At 41.5% G+C, this 26,654-nt stretch overlaps 1 protein-coding gene across 1 annotated transcript in view; it reads right to left on the bottom strand.

Moving 5' to 3' along the window:
- The window catches only part of RNF20 (ring finger protein 20), a 1,863,764-nt gene that overhangs the window by 142,101 nt on the left and 1,695,009 nt on the right, over positions 1 to 26,654 (bottom strand). Inside the window, exons 15-16 of the mRNA XM_044084026.1 lie at positions 25,169 to 25,318; positions 2,329 to 2,541 (exon numbers count right to left, since the gene is read on the bottom strand). Coding sequence (XP_043939961.1) covers positions 2,329 to 2,541; positions 25,169 to 25,318 — 363 coding nt within the window. The remainder of the gene's footprint in view (positions 1 to 2,328; positions 2,542 to 25,168; positions 25,319 to 26,654) is intronic.

Genomic DNA, 26,654 nt, shown 5'->3' with positions numbered 1-26,654 from the left:
AAAACACACATTAACAGCAGCATCAGTCCCCAAAGAGATTTTTAGGTACTTGCGTACTATTGCAACCACAATCAAAAGAGGAGAAATGGCTGTTTTCAAAGCCGTACTCGAGCCGAACACTGGACTGCAAGTCTGCAATCAGGAGAATATAACACTCCTTACTACTTCTGTGTATCTTTCTGGCTGATAAATATGTATACTTTCCCTGTTTGTGTGGAGGGTATTCGGGCAGGCAGTGATGGGACCATGACTATGGTAACAGCCTAACGAGTCTTACTTGTTCATCCTTGTCAGCTGGTTGAAGCAACAAGTTTTTTTACTCCATTACATGAGTCAGGTACATGTTCTCCTTTCTGGGCAGAGAACTGCATCGTTATTTCATAACGTGGCTGGTGAAATGTCTCATCCCAAGCATGCCTGTCACATGTACGAAGTGTGGATTCCCTATTGTTTTGTCAGTGTCTCACATGTAAAAGCTGCTTTTCTTTCCATCGCCAATTTTATACGCTTCATGCCATTTTTTACTGCCCCAGATAACTTTATAATGGCAGAGTTTATAAAGGTGTCTCCGGTTTAAGGCAATTTCCCCTTTAATGTTTTTCAGTTTTCACTGCAAAACTTTAAGAAAGCAGGTGAGTTGTACACCGTGGTAAAAGTATGCAACAATGTGATCATCCACAAATCCTATCAGTTTGTCTAAAAAATATTTCTGAACACATTTTGAAATGGATTGCAGACAGTTAACATGCATACCAAGTCTGACAATCTTCTACAACTGAGAATTACAATCTGTGGTAGAGACTGTGGAATGTGGTTGCGATAATACGCAAGTACCGATTTTTACTATCCAAAGGAGCACCCAGCAACTTGGTCTTAATGCCTTTGGATAATGACTGCAGGCAAAGCCAAGAGTAATGCACCTCAGACAGACACAAAGGCAGCAGCTCTGGAAAAGGCATCAGCAGCATTATAGCTGTGTTTAATAGAGTGGTGAGCCACCTGGGAGGCAAAATCCAAAACAGAGCAGAAGACTTTGCTTCAGAATCATGGAGGTCAGAAATAACCTTACAAGCCTGGGCAATCAATGCCAGAGCATACCTGGTCATGTGGGTCTGGTAACTGATGGCCTTAAAGGCCAAAATGGAAGCAGTATAGATCTCCACTGAAGTTTATACTGCCAGATACTCTACTGAGTTAGGTTATTATGGCAAACCATAACATGCCTTAACAATAAAACTAAGGAGCCACAAAGCCATTTTTATCAAATCCTGCAGAAGAAACAGGGGGGTTTTGCTTGTTGCATCATACACACTGTGGTGGACAGACAGCTTTAGTTTTACTTTTATTTCATTGTAAACAATGAATCGGAGATGTGCAATATTAGACTGCAAAGTTGAACTCATGGTTCATGAGATGATCTGCATATGGTATTATGCTATCTGCACACTGGTGACTGTGGGCTTGAAAAAACACTTCACTTACTTGATATGGGGAAGGGACTGCGGAATGCACATTGCATCGACCTTCTGGACAACGACCTGGTACTACAACTTTCTGAAATTGCATTTATTACATAGCTGGCAATGTTAGCAAATGCCTCAGATTCTGACCCAATGTTTCTAAATATTGGTTATCTACCAGAGGTAAACCAGCAAGCCAGAAGCTGTGTGGCAAGACTTGTAATGAAAATAAGGCAGTCGCTATTAGTAACACAGGTGCAAACAATGCATCAACTACTGATACATAGTTCTGTGCAGAAGACTAAGACTGCGAGCTACTAACAAGCTAACTCCTGTAACACGGTTATGAGCCCCAGCTAACTACCGTGCAACTGAGCAAGTCACCTGACTACAGAGTTTTCCAGGGTTAACACAGCAAAGCAGTTGTGTTTGGTTGGCTTTACCAAGTTTACATTTAATCTGAGCATGAAATTAGACTGCATCTGTATATAGAAGAAACATGACCTACCTTATGCTCATGACCTTTGGAATTTACTTTGCATCTCTGTGCTTTAATATAAAGGGTGAATAATGACTGATTCAATCATTTATCTCTGCATCTCTTATTGTCTGCAACCTTAGGTCAACCTGCTCTAAAACCTTCTTTAGTACTTGGATCTATTCTGTGACACTTTTTACACTATGGAAAAACAATCTGCTGTACCTTTGTTTTTTGGATTTATAAAACATTTGATTGGACTACTACAAGTATAAAAAAGTCTCTTGGTTACAGAAGAAATACTTATGGTTCATCCCATCTCTCAAAGTACCTCAACCTACGTTTTTTATTAGAATAACTAATGACACTGAATAGAGCAGTGCCTCTTACCTGTGTTTTTAAAGTCAAAACTTGGTCAGCCAGCTCTTCCTTTTCCTCCTTCAGAAGCTTGTGGATCTGGTTGGATTTAATGCGCTCAGACATGAGCTTGAAGTTGGCATCATCCTTCTCACGCAACTGCTGCATCAAACGGATATTCTGTTCCTGCATGTCTTCAAATGCCTGACCTGTGACATCCATTTCTGAGAGCAAGGCCTCTTCTTCCTGTAAGGTGAATGCGCAAGCACAGGAAAGGATATTAATAACTTGGTAATTTTGAAGTCAAAGTCAAGGCAGGAAGACAGTGGAAAATACTTGTACATACTAAGCATCATCTAACAAAGTCTTCTCTCTAATAAACAGCCATCCTCTAATAATGGCTGCATTTTCTTTTAAAATTTCTTGATTAAAAAATCAAATAGAAGCCAGAGAATTTCAGCATGTCAAGTACATCAACAGCTTTCAAACAGCAGTCTGATCACCTTTTTCCTGATCCATGAAAGAGCTCATCCTTTCTCCGAATACTAAACATTTCAGTAACATGAAGATCAAAATGAATAAGAAGTTATCAAAGCTGGCTTGCAATGCATATGTTGTACAGCAGGAGTGATTAAGGAACATGGTCAACAAAATTATGAACTAGGAGCCAGTAGTGAAATGTAAACAAAGGCAGTAACTCTGTAATGCAATGGAACTGTTCCTTATTAGATGTTTGTCTAGCATCAGGATACCGAACCAAGTCTTTAGCAACATTTTAAAATGTATGCTGTGTTACAAAGATAAAACTGCAGATGCAAAGTAACACTGGTAGCAAAAAACAAATGCCGGGTTTTAACTGTTACATTTTATGACTTAAAATGTTCACAGTTTTGATTTGTAATAATTCTGCTTGATGTAAAATACCAAAAACTGTGTGTGAGAACTGAAAAGTGACGTCATGTATTGAATGCAAAATTGCAGTCTGTTATGTAAAAAAAAAAAAAAAAAAAAAAGAAAAAAGCATACTACTGCATTTTGGTACTCAAGAAAATCAAATCAAAGTAGTTCACATGTAAATACTTTGAAAGAGATGGGCTGTACCTTTTCCTGAAGGCTTTCATATACTGGCTAAACCCTTGTCCACCTCCATAGTGCCTTTTCTAGGCCAATGTCAGTGTTCTAAAGCTTCCAGCATAATAAAACAGAATCTGGATAACATTAAAGTAATTGCTGCTCAATGCTCAAAAGTACCACTCCCTACAATAGCTTCTTATCCTGAAAAACATTGATAATATGCATCAGAGAGACTTGGTTCAAGACCAACAAAAGCAATCCATCAAGGTAGGGTTTCAATGCCTATCATATATTCAAGCATGGCGCATTAGACAAAGACTAAAGGCAGCAGTGCCTCCATATTCTTAAAATTTCACATCTAGACTAGTCAGACAATGTAATGACATAAATTTTTCATGTTAATCTTACTATTCACAAAACATCTTACCATATCACAGCTAACTATAAGACCTTCCTTATGTCCCAGTCAGCCCATTATGTATTAAGCTAAACAGCATTCTCCTAGGAGACCACCTCCCATAAAATGGGAGACTTATACATTGCCAAGAGATGTCTGGACTTCAAGTGAGATTCAAGTTGGCAGTTCTCTGAGAATTTTGTAAGATCACCTTGCTGCTGCCTCCCTTCCTAAGCAATCTTTTAGCTCACATTAGAAAGCTATAGCAACAGTACATACAGACTGATTTGTAGTTGTAATATTACATTACAACAGGCCTGCACACCACAATAAGATGCCCCATCCCACAGAAGAAACTGGCATTTAATTGCAGTGATGTTATATTACAACAATCTTATGTAAAGAAGTACTCTTAGATGAAATGGCACCCTAGGAAAAAGGCTTCATCACACCTTTCCCCATATACATCTGAGGGCTCCTCACAGTTTCTCCCTATTACTTTCTTCCTCGTTTTCACGTCGTTCTTTTCCGTGGATCATTTCAACAAACTCGGACTAGCAAAGCTGTGCAATGTAATAACAGTGGAATAAATAAATGGATTGTGTTATCAAGGATCTGTGGGCCATCAGGCCCCCAGAAGCCATGAGTTTTAATATGTTTTGAGATGTATTTTATTGGTTTTAAAATGACCCTTACATGTAATGAAGGTCTGAACAAAAATTACAACAAAGTAAAGAAATTACTCCAACTTTATTCTTCTTGTATCCTTTCAGCACACCTTAACTGGCCAAAAGTGAACTGTAATAAGTACTTTAAGCCAGAGGTCTACGGTCCTCCAGCCCCTCAGAAGCCATAGTATTAATTATGTTCTGAGGTACATTTCAGAGCATTTTCCAACTTTTTTGATCCCCATTATGGCCTCATTAGGAAAGAAAGAATTTTTTTTTTCTTTCCAGTTGGAAATCAGTTTTCTCCAAGGTTTAATACTCAAAGCTGACAAAACAGTAGTTTACAATACACAAAGACAAATGCTTGCAAGGATACATATATCCTACCTGGGTACAGTACTTGTCACCCCTTCACCTCAACAGTCACCTTCTGTTGTTGGACTGGGATGAAAATAAAGGCACAAATGGCTACAATCATATATTTCAAGTATCTACCGTCATACATATACAAAGTATATCAAAGGAAGCCACCTTTATGTACCCCTCTGATGTCAGGCTGGGACAAAACTGAAAAGAAAGTAGAAAGCAGTAACGTATTTTCAACCAGTGGCTGTCAGGAGAATATAAAAAGCATGTATGCTTAGCTCTAGCCCCCAAAGCAGCAGTCTATATACATGTCTGACTGTGTGGAAAGTGAAAAAAAAATAATGATCACAGTAATGTACTCCAGCTTAATGTTCCCAGGCAGTACACTGCTCCTATACAAAGTACAGAGACTTTCTATGCACACCTTTGAGGTTTGTCAAAAAAGTTAAAGAAATAATGACCACAAAGCCCCCAGCCAAAACACAATTTATAGCACCCTTCTGTACACACCTCTGAGATTTGCTAAGAAAATGACAGAAATAATGACCACATTCTCCTAACCCCCCCCCCCCCAAAAGCAGCAACTATAAGTGTAAACTTCTGAGCAGATCAGTTTTAGAATACTTGAGGTTCAATGTTAATGTCAAAATCAACTTATACAACCTGGATGTGGTGATTAGGCAATGCATTTTATGCCTTATTTTAAGAGTCTAAATATTCTGCAATGCATTTTACAGGTTCATAGATTTTACTAAGAAGCCAGGGGAGACCATCAAAAATCTGAGCTACATCATACAGTACTGTGGGAGATGAACACTGCCCCCATTATAGGTTCATAGGTTCATACTAGGCTATCTGCCCAAGGGCATTTATAAGCCTAGCCCATAGTTATGTGGCTTTCGCCACCCTTTTAGTTTGAATAAAAACTATGCCTATCATTTTGCTGTGCCTCTGTCAAGCAGTGACGCTGAAGTAATCCCTGGGGTATATCTGCAATCTCCCATCCATTGGTCAAGATTCCTCTTGAACAAGACCAGAGAGGTGCTCTGCCTCACATGTACCGGGATTTTGTTCCACAGCATAGGGAGTCTCTGGGTGATGAATCTGTCCCTCCAGCACGTTCTATTTATAACCGTGTCAAGGTTTAAGTCTCCGCCCTTGTGGTTCTGAGGGATCTAGATTTTTGAGGTGAAGCATATTCATCAAATCTGGGTTTGACATGGCCTTATATGTCAGGCACAGGTCACCTCTGAGCAAGCGGTATGAGACTGAATAGAGCTGGAGTTCTTTCAGTCGGGCAGCATAAGACATATTTTTGAGACCCTTTATCCTTTTGGTGAGGAACTTTTGGGGCCTTTCAAGCTGCAGCAGGTGTCTGGTCAGATACATTCGAACGGGCATTGTACTCAATCATAGGTCTAATAAGTGATGAGTACAGGGGAACGATGACCTCCCTTGTTCTAGATGTGAATCCCTTCATGATCAGGTGGGTGATATAGATGGTTTTCCTAACTACTTTAGCAACATGAGTGTCAAGCGAAGGCTACTGTCAACCTGGGTCCCCAGATCTCTGATGACTTTTTCTGTGCTCAGTGGATTGCCACCTATATGGTAGCTAGGGGTAGCCTTGTTTTTCCCAAAGGGTATGACTATGCATTTTTGGCGTTTAACTTCAGGCCATGGCTCTGGCACCAGTTATCCATTTCTGTGAGGCCCTTCTGGAGGATATCTGTGTCAGATGTGTTTTCGACTATGGCCCAGTTTGCAGTCATCTGCAAACTTTGTCAGCCATAACCCTCCTGTGTTTGCTTGTACTTCAGAAAAGTAGATGCCGAACAAGAGTGGACCCAGGACTGAGCCCTGTGGGACACCACTTGTGACAGGCTTTGAGTCTGACATGGCTCCAGCAACTCTGACCCTGTGGGTTCTGTCACTTAGCCAGTTTGCAACCCATCTTGTGATGTATGGGTTTACATTCAAGCTGATGAGTTTTTCGATGATACCTGAGTGGGGTATTGTGTGGAGGCCTTTGCCAGGTCGAGGTAGGCTGTATGGACTGCCTTTCCCTCATCAATGGCCTTGGTGACTGTCTCGAAAAAGTCAACCAAGTTTAAGAGGCAGGATCTGCCTTTGACAAAGCCAAACTGAGTTGGATCCAAAGTCTGCAAGTTCCCTATGTCTTTATTTATGAGTTCCATTATGATCCTCTCCATGGCTTTGCAGATAAGGCTTGTCAAGCTAATGGGGCGGTAATTTCCAGGGTCTGTGGAGGCACCGCCCTTATGAAGTGGGACCACAGTCGCGTGCGCCACTCCTTGAGTACGTATCCTGAGGTGAGGCTAAGATTAAACAGCTGTCCTAACTGTGGGTTTAATTCCTCATTGAGTTCATGAAGCACACAGCCGGGGACACCATCCGGTCCCATGGATGCTGTGTTTTGTGCCTTAGTGAGGGCAGTTCTCACCTGGGCGTTGGAGATGTTTGGGGGCCACAATCCTCTGGAATAGATATCTCTCCTTTTGGGGAGGGGAGAAGTTTGCACTGAACCTGTCAGCCAGTATGTTGGCAATGTGTGTAGGTTCAGTAATTTTCACATCATTTTGAACTAATTCTGAGCATATCTGGGAGTTTCCTCCTAGGTTTCTAACATAGCTAAAGAAGGCCTTATGATTCTCTTTAGAGTCCTTGGCGATTTTTCTCTCAAAATTTGCCTTGGATGATTTTATGAGAGCTCTTAGTTTTATACTTATAATGATCAAAGGTGTCTTACCTTTCAAGGATTTTGCTCTATCTTGTAGTAGCTTCCTCCTTTTGTTGTAGAGCTTGTTTATGGCTGGGGTCCACCAGACTGGACGCTTGCCTTTGGTACAGAGAGTCTTAGTTTTGTTTGGGATTGCCTGATCCATGCAGTCCTGTAGGTGCTGGTAGAAGGCATTTGTAAGTGATTCAGCGGTTTGAGTAATGTTTACCACTGGCTCAGGGGCCTTAAAGGAGACCACACTAGTTTTAGAAGTGTGAAATCGGCTTTTGAGAAGTTTTTCACTGTGGTCTTTTTTGTTTCAGGTGGGGGCGGGATGAGGACCTCCAGCGAGATTAGTTTATGATCTGATCTCACCAGTGAGGGGTATACTTCCAGTGTTGAACATTTTGATCCCATGTTCGTGATGATGAGATCAAGTATGTTTTCTCCTCTTGTGGGGATGGTGACTAGTTGTTCCATGGCATTTGAGTTTATGAACTCCAGGAATCTTTGGGTTAGAGTGTTCGGGCTTGAGTAGTGTTCCCAGTCTATATTAGGGTAGTTAAAGTCACCTAGTATGATGGTGTTTGGAGATACATTTATCCCTCCAATGTTTTCAGGAAGGCCATGTGAGGTTCCTGAGTTTGAGAGGGTGGCCTGTAACATGCTACAAATTGCAGAGCAGTCTTGCCTATGGTTAATTGCACCTGGATGGTCTCCGATGCATCATGCGTTGCCACCAACCTTGAGGTGTGGGTGTCCTTTATGAATATGGACACCCCTCCTTTCTTGGTGTTGTCCGGATTTTGGGGCGGAGCATGATATGAGGTGAAACCTGTTAGTGCTGGGGTGCTCTCAGGAGCCTTGAACCAGGTTTCTGTCACAGCACAGACATCGATGTTCTCCATATTGAGAAGGGCCTCGAGTGCGTGCATCTTGAGATTGAGACTTCTGGCATTGAGCAGCATTACCCTTAGTTTTTTCCTTTTGGTGTTCTAGGGTGGTAGGTTTAGAATTTGAGCCTTGCCTAAAAAGGCACTATGGGGTGGCAAGAGCCTTTGCCAATATCCGAAGCCCAGGGTGACAGGTGCAAGCCGTCCCTTGAAGCAGCGTGGCTTGTCCAGCATGTCATCCCAGGCAGACAGACATTGGATCCCCTTTGAATGACACCAGAATTTAAGCCAATTATTAAAGCTGATCATCTTATCACTGTATTGTGGCATCATTCTAGGTGAAGGTAGGATACTGCTCAAGGTCAGGGTCATACCTGCCTGGGCTACATAATCAGAGAGCTCCTCGATGTCCCTTTTCATGTAGTCCAAGGAGGTACGTCTCAGGTCGTTGACACCAGCGTGGACAATGACTGAGTCGTACTTGTACCTGCTGTTGAGAGACCTGAGTGCTTGCGTTATGTGGCGGATTCTAGCGCCTGACAGGCAGCTTACTGTGACCTTCTCCTTACTCAGTCTGGTGTAAGTAGACAAATTGCAAATTTTCCCTGGGGATATGTGGAATCACTCATCCATCCACACAGACTGGTTGTAAAAGTTGGTAAGCAAGTATTCTGTTTGACAGGTAAGAAAGTACAGTTGTGTACACTTAACCATAAATGTAGATATTCGAGTGTATTCACTGTTGCAGTCATTACATTTGGGTAATCTGCTGGCAGGCTGCCTTCAGTCAGCCTGAATTCCAAAGTCTTGGGTCCTGCGTCGGTTGCTGTCTCCTCTTCCATGATGTCAGGTTGTCAGGGGTATAAGACATGTAGCTGACGCCATTTTCTTTAGTTTTTCTTGCCCCCGATGTCAGGTGCCCCCAAAAAGGTAGCGCAAAAAAAAAAAAAAAATATATATATATATATATATATATATATATATATATATTATATATACACACACATATATATTTACACACACACACACGTGTGTGTGTGTGTATATATATATATATATATATATATATATATATATATATATATATATATATATATATATATGCACATGCATCAATATAAACTTTACTTTCATCTACAAGCAAATACACCACATAGGTTGTAGAAGATAGAGAAGGAAAAACTCCAGAACGACGGGGATGGCGGGAGGGTAACCTGGACTGCAACAGTGAATACACTCGAACATCTACATTTATGGTAAGTGTACACAACTGTACTATGTTCTTCGTGTTTCACTGTTGCAGTCATTACATTTGGTTAGAATCCCAAAGCTATGTTTGGGAGGCTGGAGCTAAACAGCATTAGGTGCGGCTATAAGGCCCTGCAGAACTGCAGTGGAAAAGCCTGCCCTGTACTTAAGAGTAGAGAGGCAAATGATAATGCTTTGTAAAGGTGTGAACAGAACACCAAGTAGCAGCATCTAGAATGTCTTTGGTTGGTACTCCTCTGAGAAAGGCTGCTGAAGTAGCTGCAGCTCTGGTCTGGTGGAATGAGACCTAATGCCCTTGTAACAGGTTTACCATGGTGTAAGTAGCAGAAACTGATGCAGTGACTTATCCATTTTGAAATTGTCTGCTTTGAAATAGCCTTTCCTTCTGATCCTGCAGCATATGACACTAGTAATTGCTTAGTTTTTCTTAGAGCTTTAGTCCTGCTCAAGTATAATCTTAGCTGTCTGTGTACGTCCAAGGAATGCAGAATTCGCTCCGTCTTGTTCTGCGGATTTTGATTAAAGGTTGGCAGGTGAACTGTTAGGTTAAGAGCCACACTGGAAACCTTCTTAGGCATAAATGTAGGATTTGTCCTCAGAGACACCCTGAGTAAAATATGATAAAAGGTTCTACAGCCATGAGGGCCTGTAGCTCTGAAACTCTTCTAGCTGATGTAATTGCTAGTAGCAGAGCTGTTTTCCATAAGAACTTTATATCAGTGGTAGCAGCTGGTTCAAATGGAGGCAGGGTGAGCTTTTCCAACACATAATTGAGGTCCCATGCAGGTAATGGTGATGATCTAGGAGGCCTTAAATTTTTGGCTCCACTAAGATACTGCTTTAGTAAAGGATGAGAAAAGGTTGGTGGCTCTGTATTGTAATGAGCTGAAATAGCAGAGGCATGGATTTTAATTGATGAGAAAAATAGGCCTTTGTCAAGCATCTCAGTTAAGTATTGTAATACCTGAGGATTATTTGGTTCTGCTGTATCAGTTCCTTGTGCTGAATTCCAAGCACAGAATCTCTTCCATTTGTCAACATAAGATTTTCTAGTACTAGGCCTTCTGGCTTCCAAAATGACATCCATCACAGCTTTACTGAGAGGTGTTGTTTGTATAACTACATGATCAGCCATGCTGCTAGGTTTAGTGTCTGTAGTTGATTGTGCAGGATCTGATTGTTTTGCTGGGACAGTAGTTGAGATCTTTGAGGTAAGGTCCAAGCTGGGTATTAAGACAAGTTCCTTAGGAGTGGGTACCAGTATTGGCGGGGCCAGTCCGGGGCAATTAATATCTTTAGTTTTTCTTGTCTGACTTTTAGGAAGACCTTTAGGAGAAGAGGCAGAGAAGGAAAAGCATTAAACTGATAGGTTTTTCCAACTGAAGGACAGGGCGTCCACTTTCCATGCTTGCCTGTGATAAGTCCTTGTGCAAAATCTTTTCAAATGACAATTGTGAGGAGAGGCAAATAGATCTATGTCTGGGCTCCCCCATTTCTCTGTTATCATGCTGAAGACTTGTGGATTTAGTTTCCATTCATGAGGATCCATAAGGTTTCTGCTTAAATCGTCTGCCAGAGTATTTTGCTTTCCTGGCAGGAATTGAGCTTGAAGATGTATTTGGTAGGTCAAAGCTGTGAACCACACTGTCATGCCTAATCTGCAAAGGGGGTATATGAGTGTGTGCCCCCTTGCTTGTTTATATACCACATGACCGTGGTGGTGTCCATCTTTATCACTAGTTGTCCTGGATGAAGTAAGTCCTTGAAGGCTGTTATGGCATTTTGAACAGCTAGCATCTCTTTCTGGTTGATATGTAGATGCATTTGTTTTTGGGTCCATATGCCCTGAATGCATCTTCCTGCCATGTGGGCCCCCCAGGCATTATCTGATGAGTCTGTTATGGTTTGGCTGGCAGGGGGTAGAGTGAAGGCCAGTCCCATGTTTTGGTGACATCCCTTTGCCCACCATAGAAAAGTACAGTTTTGTACCTACCATAAATGTAGATGTTCAAGTGTTCACCCTGCTGCAGTCATCACACTTGGGTTATCCCGCCGTCAGGCGGTCCCGCAGTCAGCCTGAGTTCCAAAGTCTTGGTCCGGCGTCAGTTGCTGTCGCTTCTTCCCTGACGTCAGTGCGTCAGGGGTATGTAAGAGGCATCCAACGCCATTTTATTCAGTTTTTCTTGCCCCAGATGTCAGGTGCCCCCAATAGGTAGGCATTATATATATATTGCTATATAAAAATGTACATATAAAAATAAAACAATACCTTCAGGCACAAGCAAATACACTATAGAGGTTGTATAGGATAGAATGGTATAGATAAGTCCAGCTAGTTCAGAGGGGATCGAGGGAGGGTAACCTGGACTGCAGCAGGGTGAACACTAACATCTACATTTATGGTAGGTACAAAACTGTACTATGTTCATCGTGTTACCCTGCTGCAGTCATCACACTTGGGTTGAATCCCAAAGCTAAGGATGGGTGGTGGAGTTAAACAGGGTTAGAAGAAGCTAGTAGGCCCTGTAAAACTGCAGTGGCAAAACCAGCTCTAGTCTTAGAATATAGAGGTAAGTGATAGTGTTTGGTGAAGGTGTGCACTGAACTCCAAGTTGCAGCTTCCAGAATACCCTTTGGTTGGCATCCCCCTGAGAAAGGCTGCTGATGTACCTGTAGCCCTGGTGGAGTGGGACCTAATGTTAGCAGGTACCGGTTTCCCATGATGTGTGTAGCAGAAACGTATGCAATGTCCTATCCAATTTGAAATGGTCTGTTTTGAGATAGCTTTTCCTTGTGATCCTGCAGCATAGGCTACAAAGAGCTGGTCAGATTTTCTGAAAGCCTTAGTTTTATCCCAGAAGTAACATAATTGCCTGTGAATGTCCAAAGAGTGCATGAGTCTTTCTCCTTTGTTCTGGGGATGTGGGAAAAAGGTGGGCAAATGAATGGTTTGGTTTAGGGCCACACTGGATACCACCTTTGGCATAAAGGAAGGGTTAGTTCATAGAGAAACTCTGTCTTGATGAAAAAGGAGGAAAGGCTCCACTGCTATTAGTGCCTGTAGCTCTGAGACTCTTCTAGCTGAAGTTATTGCTAGTAGCAGGGCAGTTTTCCATGAAAGAAATTTTAAATCAGCTGAAAAAGCTGATTCAAAGGGCGGCAGTGTAAGCTTTTCCAGAACAAAGTTGAGCTGAAATTGCTGAGGCGTGGATCTTAATAGATGAAAAGGAAAGTCCTTTGTGCAACATCTCAGTTAAATATTGTAGAATCTGAGGAATGTTTGGATCATGGGGATTTTGGCCTTTCCAGGCACAAAATCTTTTCCATTTGTCTGAATAGGTTTTCCTGGTGCTGGGCCTCCAGAATGACATCCATAACAGCTTTGGATAGAGGTGTTGGCTGGTTGTTTAGGTAACTTGCCATGCAGCCCGGTTTAAAGTCTTGAGCTGGCTGTGTAGAATCTGATTGTCTCGCTGGGTGAGCAGGTGAGGAATTTGTGGTAAAATCCATGGTGGGCCGTGGGCCATGTTCCTTAGAATTGGATACCAGTGCTGGCGTGGCCAGTCTGGTGCAATGAGTATCATTTGTGGCCTCTCTAATCTGACTTTCAGCAGTACCTTTGCTAGAAGAGGCAGTGGAGGAAAGGCATACACTGTTAATGTTTTCCAACTGAATGAGAGGGCGTCCACTTTCCAAGCTTGTGGGTGGAATGTCCTTGTGCAAAATTTTTGAAGTTGGTAGTTTTGTGGGTTGGCAAACAGATCTATGTCTGGGCATCCCCATTTTTGAGTTATCATTGCAAATACTTGTGGATCTAGTTTCCACTCGTGGGGATCCATGATGTTTCTGCTTAGGTCGTCTGACAATGTGTTTGTCTTTCCTGGCAGGAATTGTGCTTGTAGTTGAACTTGGTAAGACAGTGCTGTGTAATACAAGGTCATTGCTTGCCTGCATAGAGGGTAGGAATGTGTGCCCCCTTGCTTGTTTATGTACCACACTACTGCGGTATTGTCAGTCTTTATTATTAGTTGTCCTGGATGTAAGAGGTCCTTGAAAGCTGTTAGGGCATTCTGTACTGCTAGCATTTCTTTTCAATTGATATGCAGATGCCTTTGATCTGTAGTCCATTTGCCCTGAATGCACTGTCCTGCCATGTGTGCTCCCCAGGCATAGTCCGATGCATCTGTTGTCGTAGTTTGCTTGGCTGTGGGTGAGGTGAAAGGCTGACCCTTGTTGAGGTGACATGTCTGTGCCCACCATAGAAACTCCTGTTGAAGGCAGGGAATGAGTGGTATCATTGTTTCCAAGTTGTGGCTGTGCCGAGTCCATACGCTTTTCAGGTATCATTGTAATTTCCTCATATGCAGTTTTGCAAATGGTATTAGTAGTATGCAAGATGCCATGAATCCCAAGGCCTGCAGAATTTTTCTTGCAGGGAGTTGGGTCTTTGTTGCCATTATTTTGAAGTATTGAGTCAGCTGTTGTTGCTTGTCTGGCGTGAGATAAGCCATCTGGGCCATTGTATTCAAGCTGGCACCCAGGAATATTATGTTTTGTGAGGGCACTAGTTTTGATTTCTTTTCGTTTACTGTATACCCTAGGCAACTTAGAAGGTGTTTGATAAATGCCAGATGCTTTAAAAGAATGTCCTTGCTTTCTGCTTGAATAAGGCAGTCGTCCAGGTATGGGTATATTTGAATTCCTCTTTGTCTGCAGTATGAGATTACTGGTGCCAGGCATTTTGTGAAGACCCTGGGTGCAGTAGATAAGCCAAAGGGCAGTGCAGAGAATTGATAATGGATTGAACCTGCAATGAAGTGGAGGTATCTTCTGGAATTTTGTCTGATAGGGACATGCAGGTATAAAGATCCAGAATGGGTCTCCATGCTTTGTCCTTTCTTGAAAGTGTCTTGAGTAAAATCCTTGTCCTTGCTCCTGCGTAGGTACCTGTTGAATGATGTCCATGAGAGCTGTAATTTGTTTTTGTGCCTCTGCCCATTGATTTGGTGGCAGGTTTGGCATTCCTTTTATCCTTGGCAAGGTATGAAAGTGGAATCTGTATCCTTGTGAGACAATGTTTAGGACCCATTTGTCTTTTGTGATGATGTGCCAGTTGTCTGCAAAAAGTGCTAATTTTCCTCCTAAGGGAGCTGCCAAGAGAGACTTGCTTGGTAGTTTGAGAGTTGAGTCATTGTGTTTGTCTTCTGCTAGCTTGGGGCCTGTCTTCTCCTCCTTTATGGGTAGCAGTACCCCAATGGCGAGGTTTGTAAGGGCCTTGTGACTGACCTCTGCCCCTTGGGCATCTGTATTTGCCCCTCTGCGATCTGTCAGAAGCTGGAAAGGACCAGTTTTTTGTTGGCCAATTTCTGCTGAAACGAGGGGGTTGTACCTGTAAAAATCCTTGACCGTCTGCATAGACTTTGCCTTATCCTCCATTTTCTTTAAAACCTCTTCTGCTTTGACGCCAAATACATCCTGCTGCAAAGGTGCATCCAATAATTTTGCTTTAACATGATCAGGTAGGGTTTGTTCTTTTAACCAAGCATGTCTACGTATGACAGACCCAGTAACAGCTGCTCTACAGGAAGCTTCCAATGAATCAAATCCACATTGTAAAGTATGTTTGCCCACCTGTTCAGCTGCATGCAACAGATCCTGCATTTCATTGAATTCAGACTGTTCAGAATGAGTGCTCATTTTTTGTTTTAATTGAGAGATTAGGAATTGCTGATATTTCAGCATGTGAAACTGACAATTTAATGCTCTCATAACCAGAGTAGCTGAGGTGTTCATCTTCTTTCCCCATCTATCTAGGGCTCTGGAATCCCTTTCAGAGGGCACAGGATTTTTAGCCATAGAAGCTTTAGCCCCTTTGGGACCCTGGGAAATTGTTTCTGGGTCAGCCACAGGGCTTTTATAAAGGAATTTGTGTGAGTCAGGTACTCTGTAGTATCTGTCTGGTTTGGCTGGGGCAGGAGGTAGAGAGTCTGGATTTAGACTAGACTCCAAGTAAACATCATCCACAATGTCTAAAACTGGAGGGATAGCAAGTGGTCTGTGCTGGGGTAGTAAAAGGAACTCTAGGGGCCTTTTCTTAGAATCAGAGTACTCCTGGCCTTCCCAGTGGAAATGTTCCCTCATGGTATGTAAAGTTTCCCCAAAGGAGTAGTCTTCAGGGGGAGATGCTGAGGGAATAGAGTCTTCAGCATCAGAGTCTTCATAAGGGGGAAAAGCATAATCCTGTTCCTCAGAAGAATTTGAGGAAATTGAAACCTGGTCAGAAGAAGCATAATCCTCCTCTTGCCTTGGTCTTTTATCTGGAGGGGGATGGGAACCCCTGATTAGAGTAATCAAATCTTCAGCCATCTTAAGCATCTGTTTCTTAGGCATGGGGCCTTGAACTGGAGACTGATGTACAGTCTTTTTTGGTTTTAATGGAGTTTTAAGCTTAGCATAAGATTTAATGGTGAATGTAGTCGGTCTGAAGACACCACCTGCAACCGAAGGTGATTCTACTGCACCGGGATCTCCTTCTGCTCTGGTGTCGGAAGGGCCTAATGAAGATGGCTGCGACGGCCTAGTACACTCCGCTTGAGAATCCAAAGCTGTCTGGGGTTCCAATTCTGCGGTCGTCAGGGGCTGCGTAGGCGCCTCACTGAAAACCGGAGAACCGGCGGCAGGCCCAGCAGAGGCCTCAGAGTCTGGCTTGTTCCTAGGCTGCCTGTCCTAATCCTTGCATTTTTTATGCATGCCGGTAGTCGGCTGCTCCAACAGCATGATATAATTAAATTTCCTACCAAAGTAATGTTGTGCAAAGTCAAAACGGCGTTTGATAGTTTGTTTATTAAACCTAGCACAAAACCGACAACTTGTGACATCGTGGTCTGGGCCTAGGCAAGGAATACAATAAGAATGGTAGTCCTTATGAGGTATTTGCTTCCCACAAGAAATGCAATTGTTAACTTTTTCTGACATCGGACTGAGGCAAGAAAAGGTTCCCCAACGGGGTACTTAGCTTTATTGAAGACTTCAGACTGAAATTCGATTCAAAAATCTCAGGTGTCGGCCGACCGGCACTTGCGAATTGCTTCTGCTTCGGGCATCGCACAGCAAGAAAGACTGAAGAAAATGGCGTTGGATGCCTCTTATATACCCCTGGCGCACTGACGTCAGGGAAGAAGCGACAACAACCGATGCCGGACCAAGACTTTGGAACTCAGGCCGACTGCAGGACCGCCTGACGGCAGGATAACCCAAGTGTGATGACTGCAGCAGGGTAACATGATGAACATCTCCTGTTGTAGGCAGGGAATGAGAGGAATCATTGCTTCCAGATTGTGAGAATGATGACTCCATTAACTTTTTAGGTACCACTGAAGTTTCCTCATATGCAATCTTGCATATGAAATCAGTAGGATGCAGGATGCCATGAAGCCCAGAGCCTGCAGAATTTGACTTGCAGATAACTGGGTTTTTGTTGCCATCAGTTTGAAGTAAGTAGTCAGTTGCCTTTGCTTGGCTGGCATGAGGTAAGCCATCTGGGCAGTTGTATTCACAAGCTTGCACCCAGGAATGTTATCTTTTGAGAGGATACCAGTTGTGATTTCTTTTCATTTATTGTGTACCCTAGGCATGCTAGAAGCCTTTTGACAAATGCCAGGTGTCGAAGAAGAATGTTCTTGGGTGTTCCCTGCTTGAATGAGACAGTCGTCCAAGTAAGGATATATTTGTATACTTCTTTGTCTGAAAAATGCAATTACTGGTGCCAGGCACTTCGTAAAGACCCTGGGCGCAGTAGATAAGCCAAAGGGCAATGCAGATAATTGGTAATGCCTTAAGCCAGCCTTGAATCTGAGGTATCTTCTGTGCGATTGTCTTATTGGGACATGCATGTATGCCACTTTTAGGTCTAATGTCACCAGCCAAGCATTCTTGCCCAGCATGGGTAGAATCTGTTGCAAAGTCAGCATTTTGAATTTTGGAATGTCCAGGTATGTGTTCAAAATTGATAAATCCAGTATTGGCCGCCAAGCCTTGTCCATTCTGGGTACCAAGAACAGTCTTGAGTAAAAACCTTGTCCTTTTTCCTGTTCTGGTACTGGCTGAATGCCCCCCATATCCATGAGGGACATAACCTGCTTCTGTGCCTCTGCTCATTGATTTTTTGGCAGATCTGGCCAACCATTTGCCACTGGCAGAGTGTGACCTGTATGAATCTTGCGCCTGGTATCTGGAACCCTTACGGCGTCTGGATTTGCCCCTTTGAGCTATGTCTGACACATGAAAGGACCAATATTTTGTAGGCCAGTGTCTACTGAATCTTGGTGGCTGCACTTGTAAGACGTCTTTAACAGTTTGCATAGACTTAGCTTTGTCTTCCATTTTCTTTAAAACCTCTTTTGCCTTAATACCAGAGAATCATGCTGTAAAGGTGCAGCTACCAATTTAACTAACATGATTAGGCAAGATTTTCTTCCTTTAGCCAGGCATGCCTCCTAATCACAGATCCAGTAACTGCGGCCCTGCAGGAGGCCTCTAATAGTCAAAACTACATTGCAAAGTATGCTTTCCAACCTGTTCAGCTGCATGCAATAATTCCTGCATTTCTTTATTTTCTGCACATTCAGAAATCAACAATTTTCTGTTTTAACAATCCCATAACATGTTGTTGGTACTTGAGCATATGAAATTGGACAGTTTAAGGCCCTGATTGCCAAGGTTGCAGATGTATAAACCTTTTTTCCCCCATCTGTCCAGTGCCCTTGAATCGCTATCAGAGGGGGTAGGATTTTTTTGCTGTTGAGGCCTTGACTCCCATTGGACCCTGTGAAATAGTTTCAGGATCAGCAGCAGGGTTTTTAAATAAAAATTTATGAGTCATGGACCCTGTAATATCTGTCAGGCTTACTGGGAGCCGGAGTTAAGGAGTCAGGGGTCAAGCTTGACTCCGAAAACACATCATCCACAATGTCTAAAACAGGGGGGAAGGCTAAAGGCCTGTGCTGAGGGAGAAAGAAATCCTTGAGCCTCTTTTTTGATTCTGAGAGGTCTTGAGACTCCCAGTGAAAATGCTCCCTCAAAGTATGCAAGGCTTCTCCAAATGAATAATCCTCAGGAGGAGATGCAGATGATATAGACTCCACTGCATCAGAATCCTCATAGGGAGGTATAGATAATTCCTGATCAGAAGAAATAGAAACCTGATCTGAAGATTCATAATCAGTGTCTTGCCTAGGCCTCTTATCTGGAGGGGGACGGGTATCCCTAATAAAGGTAATAAGGTCTTCAGCCATTTTGATCATTTGTTTTTTAGGCAAAGAGGCCTGTGCACATGGCTCATGCGTCAGTTTTTTTAGTTTTAGAAGTTGCTTTTGTTTTTGGTTTTGCAGCTGTCGTCCGTTTGATACACAAATGTTGAGGTCTGAATACACCCTCAGAAGCCAGTGCCTGCTCAGCGGCTCTGGACCGATCCGAGGGAGATACATCAGTCGGTCCAATACCTAGAGTATCTTGCGGCATGCCAGACTCCACAAGGGTGTCGGTAGAGGCCTGCGCCTCGAAGGTAGCAGGAATCAGGGGCTGCGAAAGCACCTCACTAAGTACCGGCGAACCAGCGACTGGCTTAGGAGAAGCTTCATTGTCGGTTTTGGATCTAGACTGCCCTTCTCTGTCCTTTTCTTTGCGTTTTTTATGTACTCCGATAGTCTGATTGCTATCCGACGACATTTCTGGGCAGTTAAATCTGTTTCCAAAATACTGATGCTTAATAGTGCGCTGGTTAAATCTAGCACAAAACCAACAGCCAGGCACGTTATGATCAGGGCCTAGGCAAGGAATACAGTATAAATGGAAATCCTTATGAGGTATTTGCTTCCAAGTAATACAATTATTAACTTTTTCTGACATCGGTATGGACCAAGAAAAAAGTTTCCCCAACGGGGTACTTAGCTTTAGTGAAGACTTCGGTTCTGAAACTCAAACTCGAATATTTCAGTAGTCGGCCGACCGGCACTTGTGAAATGCTTCTGCTTCGGGCACCGAGCGGCAAGAAAGACTGGGGAAAATAGCGTCGGCTACATGTCTTATAGCCCTGACGACCTGACGTCATGGAAGAGGAGACAGCAACCGACGCAGGACCCAATACTTTGGAATTTAGGCCGACTGAGGGCAATCTGCCAGCAGATTACCCGAATGTAATGACTGCAACAGTGAAACACGAAGTGTGTGTGCTATTTTTGAAAGATGACTTGTTAACTTTTTTTGCTACAAATGAGTTATGTATGTACTTGGCAACACAATATATGGCCACTGATGAAAAAAAATTATTACTCACATGCTCATCTTCAGGCAAACTGCAGGAATTTTAGCTCATCTGTGGCATGGTCTTTTGGGTAAACCAGGGCATGTGGATAAAACTACAGAGGACTAAGTTGGGCATGCACACTCTACAAACAAAAAACACAATCAAGAACTCAACTAGAGCTAAGGCAGTGAAATGGCAGATACACATTGCAACTCTATGCCAGTGAGCAATTACTTTCACACACAAGCCACTCCTCCCAAAAAATAAAAGACAGCCATTTATCATGTGCAAGGATGATGTCCATCACGGAAAGTGAAAAAAATCATGGCCAGCCAGATGCTCTTAAATACACTCCAACCTACCACACACACACACACATGCATAACACAGCAATATTACTTAAAGACTGATTTCAGCAAATATAGTACACAGTATGACACTACTTCAGCAACACCAGATCAGTGACCTGTTTCAGTGATCAAACGGCAGCAGGAGTAAGTTACCTTTATTCACAGATGGCCTCTGCAACCATCATTTACAATAAAAAAAGGTAGGAAGCCAGAAAAGTGCCACTGATCAAGTGGCATCCTAGCCATCTACCTAGGTCATCTATACGTAAGGCCAGGCATGCCCATGCACCACAAAGCAGCCAGGTCCCACACAGGACCAGTGTCACACATACAGGCATTTAATTGCCATGTTTTTACACTACAAGAAACCTCAATACCATATCAAGGGTAGCCAGTCCCACAGAGAAGCACTCACATTCACACTAACACATACAAACCCAGACACAACTGCATGCATCCATATATGAAAGTAGGTACATCTGGCCAAATATCTGAACACCCATTTAACAAACTTGTGGGTTATCTTATTTTTTACTATGTAAAAACATAAGGTAAGGAAAATGAAACTGAAAATGACAAATAATGCAATATAAATGTTTAAGAGTGCAAAACTTTTTTTAAAAGCACTGCAAAATAAAATTAGTGGAATTAGCAGTATAAATAAGGCAGTGGAGGAAGATGGGAAGTAATAACATTTCAATAACAAGCCTGTCAAGATAGTGTTTTAATGTTCCAACTTTTGCTGTGAAAATATGTATGCTCAGATGTTAGATGCAAATCTATGAAGAAAGCAAAATAACCGAAACAAGAAAAATGTTTAAATAAACCAACAAGCCATATTTCTCCCTGTGCAGGACACACACAAAGTAAAAGGTCAATCCTGAAATTAGCAAAATTTTACTGAGTTCAGCATACCTTTTTAGTGTGTGTGTGTGTGTGTGTGTGTGTGTGTGTGTGTGAGATTGTGTGTGTACGTACGTGTCATACATGGAGAAGTACAGTTTTGTTAACTAAAACATCTTCTCTCAGATTGTGTGCTTCACTTTAAATCCAAGACTGTTCTTGAAAATCATGACTTTTCAGTTTCAAAACAGATTGTTATACTGCCCTACATGACCATTGTTTTGATTAGTTACTTAATCAAATTTAATTTCATATCATATCAGACTCAATTATATCCTTCTCCATAACTAGGTAAATTTCTGGCACTTGTAGAAAATATTTAAACTGATAGGTTTTCTGGAAGCAAGGAATTCTGTCAGATTCTACAGTACTGATTGTCTAAATGCAACATAATAAAATAAAAAAGTAACCCCTATACAGCTGAACCATACAAATAATGAGTACAGTTATACAGACTGCAATTCAGCAAAACAGTATCCATCCATCTTTCCCATTTTTGCACACGGGGTCGGGTGTCACTTCAATAGTGACAATCGTCTTGAGCCAAGGTTTATACCACCGGGTGGCTAGCCCTGCAGTGGAATTCAACAAAACAGTAATTCTTATATTTTTATTACACTCACATCAACAGTGAAAAGCTGATTCTGAAACCAGTAAAATTTAACTGTCAAGTTTCCAATGGACAGAAGTAACTCCAGTTACATTTTTTCTGCATTCCAGTATCATAATCTGTGGCAAAGAGATCAGGCTCTCAATAGCCTTGAATGCACACCAAACGCACATGTGTGCATAGCTACAGTTCTACTGACGGTAACTGGCAGTATGCTAACGATGCATGCAAAACATGTAAATCATTAGAATTTAAAGGTACCACTCTGTATTACATGCAACTTGCCATTTCAGTCAAAAAATAAACAACACTTCCAGGAAATACAGTCCCATTGAGAGGTGTATTCCCATGTGCAAGATGCCAGCAGTTGAAAAAATGTATTTAATTTATCCCAATAACTGAAAAGAAATGGAAGTCAGCAAAACACAGCAACCAGTCACATCAGTTTTAGCCTGAAGTAGACCCAAAAGACTATCTTCACACTGAGGTCCACACCCACTTTGTTCTGTGCTGCTGCCTGTTTGAAAAAAGAAATGTTGTGGAAGCAGATGTTGAGATAAGCTTGTCATTTTCTGCAGCTGCACAAAAACAATCATGCGCTTCTTCCCCCATGGATGTGTGCTACTCTTGCTTTTCTCTGGTCCTCCCAAAGAGCAGGTTGGGGGGTCACCATTTGGATTCTCGAGTTTTGTGAATGCTTAACACCAGCTAAGTTAAGCTGTCACAGCATGAACACAAGCAGTACTTTTCTCAAAACAGAGATGATGTAAACTAATAATATGTCTAAGTCCCTTATTAAAATTTGTCTGACCTAGAAAAATAGCAGGTAAGTTGTCAAAGTGTTAGTGTACTACATGGACTGCTGATGACCAAGTAAAAACACTGTTCCACACCAAAAGTCTAGAAAACACAGCGATTGTGCATAAGTAGTACATTTTTAATTCAAATAAGCCCCAAACTTGTCGAGGCTAAATATAGCAGTCCTGGTCAGGAAACAAAAGGGTAGTACAGAAATACTGGGTTTCTTAAAGGGCCAGAACAGTTGTAAACTGTAACAGTAAAAACAAGTCTATTTTGTTATTTTTAGTAATATATATATATATATATATATATATATATATATATATATATATATATATATATATATATATGGGTTCACTTTATAACATCGAAATACTGAAATGTCGAATTTCAGTATCTCGAAGCTATAAAGTCGAATGTTACAAATAGCGAACGTTCATAATCGCAAATTTGAATATATCTCGAAAATATCGAATTCGCGGTTATGAAGTTACGCTACGTAATGTCCCGGTTTGTGTTTTGGTGGTGTGCGGTGCCGTGTGTGGATGTAGGTGTTATGTCAGGTAAGTAAGTGTTTTGTAAGGGTTTTGAGTGGGAGAGTGTGTGTGAGGGATTGGAGAATTTGCGTGTGTGAGTGAGCTTTTGTGTTGTGTTTGTGCGATCTCGGAGTTAGTATATATAAGTAGGGGTGTGTGGGAGGGCACAGCCCCCCACATGGGGGGTGCAGGGGGCTTGCCCCCCTGCTTATGTGTGTGAGTTGTGTATGTGTGTTGTTTTTTTGTTTATGTTGTGATGTGGGTGCTGTGTTGTATGTTAAGTGTAGTGTGTGCGGTGTTTTCGGTTATGTGGTTTCGCGGTTTTTGTTTGTCGGTGTTCTGTGGATTCGGTTTTATAGTCTCGAGATACTGAAATTCGATATTTCAGCATTTCAAGGTTATAAAGTGAATCTATATATATATATATATATATATATATATATATATACACACATATATATATATATATATATATATATATACATATATATATATATATATATATATATATATATATATATGTTTATATAGACAGACATATATAAATAAATAACTTTTGAGTGGAAAAGTGCCTCAAAGGTAAATATCTTTTTTGTTTTTTTATAAAATAAATCTAACAGTAAATATAGATAAACAAATTGATGGGAGAGAAGGGTTCCCCAATTGGAACTTATCTGCCAGCTAAAAAGCTAACATGCTCACTGTTGCTCTTGTGGAACCTCTAAGCTGCTGCTTCATGAGGTGGCAAAAAAGTACTGAAGATTTTCCACCCCGACTGCTGATTTTCCCTCTTCAGGGCTGTCCATTCAGCAGTCACAGTGGATTGGAGGGAGAGAGGGGTTTCAAAACTTTTGGAATCTGGTTGCTGTACCTTGGACAAAACACAATCCATTGGCTACTGTAGCAGTGGAAATGCTGAGCATCAAAGGATGAGTCTGTATTCTTGGCCATACTGGATCCAAAGGGGTAATGTTATAGTCTTGGAAAATGGCAACAGACTTACGGGGGGCTGTAAAAGCACCTCAATGGGTTCGCCCATCTCTGTCCCTGAAGAGGAAGTAGCGGTCTGTTCTGAGTCATTCCCTTCTTTTGGCAGTTTATCCCATTGCTTCTTTTTACTCACTGACAAATAAAAATCCTAATTTCAGTAACAAAGGAAGAAATATTCCTCAATCCTCAGTGCAGTACTTATCTGCGTAAGCTTCAGACACTATTACCAATGGAATGGCGACATTGCTAGTAATGCTAACACAAGTCTTGCATAAACGAACTTGAGTCACAAAAGTTCTGAAAATGGCACAGACATATGTATTCTTAAACCAGAATGCTGAAGCATGCCCAAGGTAGTTGTGGGGCTCATGGGAAAAGGCTCTTGAGGTCTAGAAGGCTGGCCAGATGGATCTGCTCTTTTCAGGGAAGTCACAGATGTTAAGCATACTGCAGCAATGATCTGATGAAGAACATCTGGTATAGATACATTTACAAGAAAATCTAAATTCCTAATGCATCAGTTCCTACAGTACTAAAGTAATGAAGCCATCCACCATGCAAGGAAAATTATTTATATTTCTATGCAAAATTCTTCAGAAAATATATATGGTTTTAATGCAGAGTCAGTAAGAACTACTGTTAATTTCAGAAAGTGCATGAATGCTGGAACTGTGTTTCAATCGGGCTGGACTGTCTCCGCATATATGTGCGGTCAATCATAGCCCTAAAATTCTCATTAATGGTCAAGAAATGTTTAGTTAGTGGTTTACCCACATGGTGAGCTGTATTACCCCAATCCATACTGTGATGAAATGGAAACAAACCGTTACCAACAGCTTTCGTTATCTCTATAAGCTCTTGCACATCCCACCTTACATCTACCCATTTGACAATTTCATGCTTGCTCGCTCTCTCTGATTCTAAATACTGGCTATATCAGAAGCAGAACTTTACTTAATCAGGAATATATTACCTGCTTTGCCATGCTCAGTTTTTTCTGAAGGTGTTCAATCTGCTCCTCCACTAGCCGGATCTTCCGTAGTGCCTCTTCATCTGCCATCTTTTTGTTTTCCTTCCTCTCTCGCTCATCCAGTTCTTTCAAACGTTGCTTCAATTCCTCTAACTGCAATACAGACATTAAGTAGGAACAATAAGTGACTGCTGTGTACAATTACCAAGAATACAGTTCAGACAGTAAACCAGCAAGTTTGTCGAGTATAAAACACCGACCAAAACACTGAGATAAGCATACAAGTGCATACAGTAATACTGATGCATACTACCCCCAACCTATCAAAATACAGCAAAAGCTGTATACTAAGCTAAACACCTAAAAAATAATAAGAAAAAGTAGTAAAAATGGATCAGCAGCAGTATGAAATGTTTGTTAACTAGCAAGTTTTTACAACTGACAATTCTTTCAGGGACCTACAGTCTACTAAACCATACATGAAAAATTAAAGCCATACCGCACAAACTAAACTTTGAGAAAGAAAGAGGGTTGTGCCCACACCTTCCAGGCATACAGATACACACTTCCTCCAACTTACTGATAAATCCCTTAAGAGTTGCAATACTACATGTATGGTGATTAGCAAGCTCACATTCAACACATCATATGCTGAGAGTAGTTTTGGATTATTCACAACATGTGTAAGTGGTTACAAAAGTAATTCAAGTTTCATTATATTTATAAGAAAATGCTAACAAGTAAGACAATCTGCTGTAAAAAAAACATTACTTGACACACAGCTGAATATACTCCCTCAGTTTGTTCAAGCCAACTGTCCAAATGGTACCCATATGTGCCACAGACCTTATTTTTTTTACTTGTTCCATCTACTTTACAAATGCAGCACTGTCACTGTTTAAAAAGTTCATTTGAAAAACATTATGGTCTTAATCATAGCTGCAAGAGTAAAGTTACTTAAATTCATCTGACTGCACTATCACTACATTCTCATCCATTTCAATCCTATAAAACTAAGTGTAACTAATTTAAATGCCTAGATGCACACAGCAGAAAGAAGAGTGTGAATGACCAAAACAGCAGATTTACATATGCTAAATCTGACATTGCCATTTCTTTGGATATTCCCTTTTCTCTAAAGTACTGCATCCTCACAGTTATATATGAGTCTGGGGTGGGGGTGCCCCCTCCCAAAAAAAAAAGTTTAAAGAAAATTGATGTTTGATATATTTTTCTTTTGTAATCATGGTCCCTTGGGAACTTGGTGTTGCAAATCTTGACATTTCAGTAGGGAAACAAATCTGCCAATTTATTTCTCAAGAGCAAAAAAAAAAAACAAAAAACAAAAACAAAAAAAAAAATCACTGCCTGCCTTTACAAAAGGCAAACTGTCTCCTCATAACTGACAAGGATATCCCAATGTTTAACACCTTGATTTTGAAATTATTCTGTTTAACTCTGACTCTCTAAAGAATAAACTTGCTGTTAA

The sequence above is a fragment of the Protopterus annectens genome, chromosome 9.part0 (assembly GCF_019279795.1).
Source record: "Protopterus annectens isolate FY-2018-M chromosome 9.part0, PAN1.0, whole genome shotgun sequence".
NCBI lineage: Eukaryota > Metazoa > Chordata > Ceratodontiformes > Protopteridae > Protopterus > Protopterus annectens.
The sequence above is the reverse complement of the archived record's forward strand: the minus strand, read 5'-3'. Positions and strand labels throughout refer to the sequence as shown.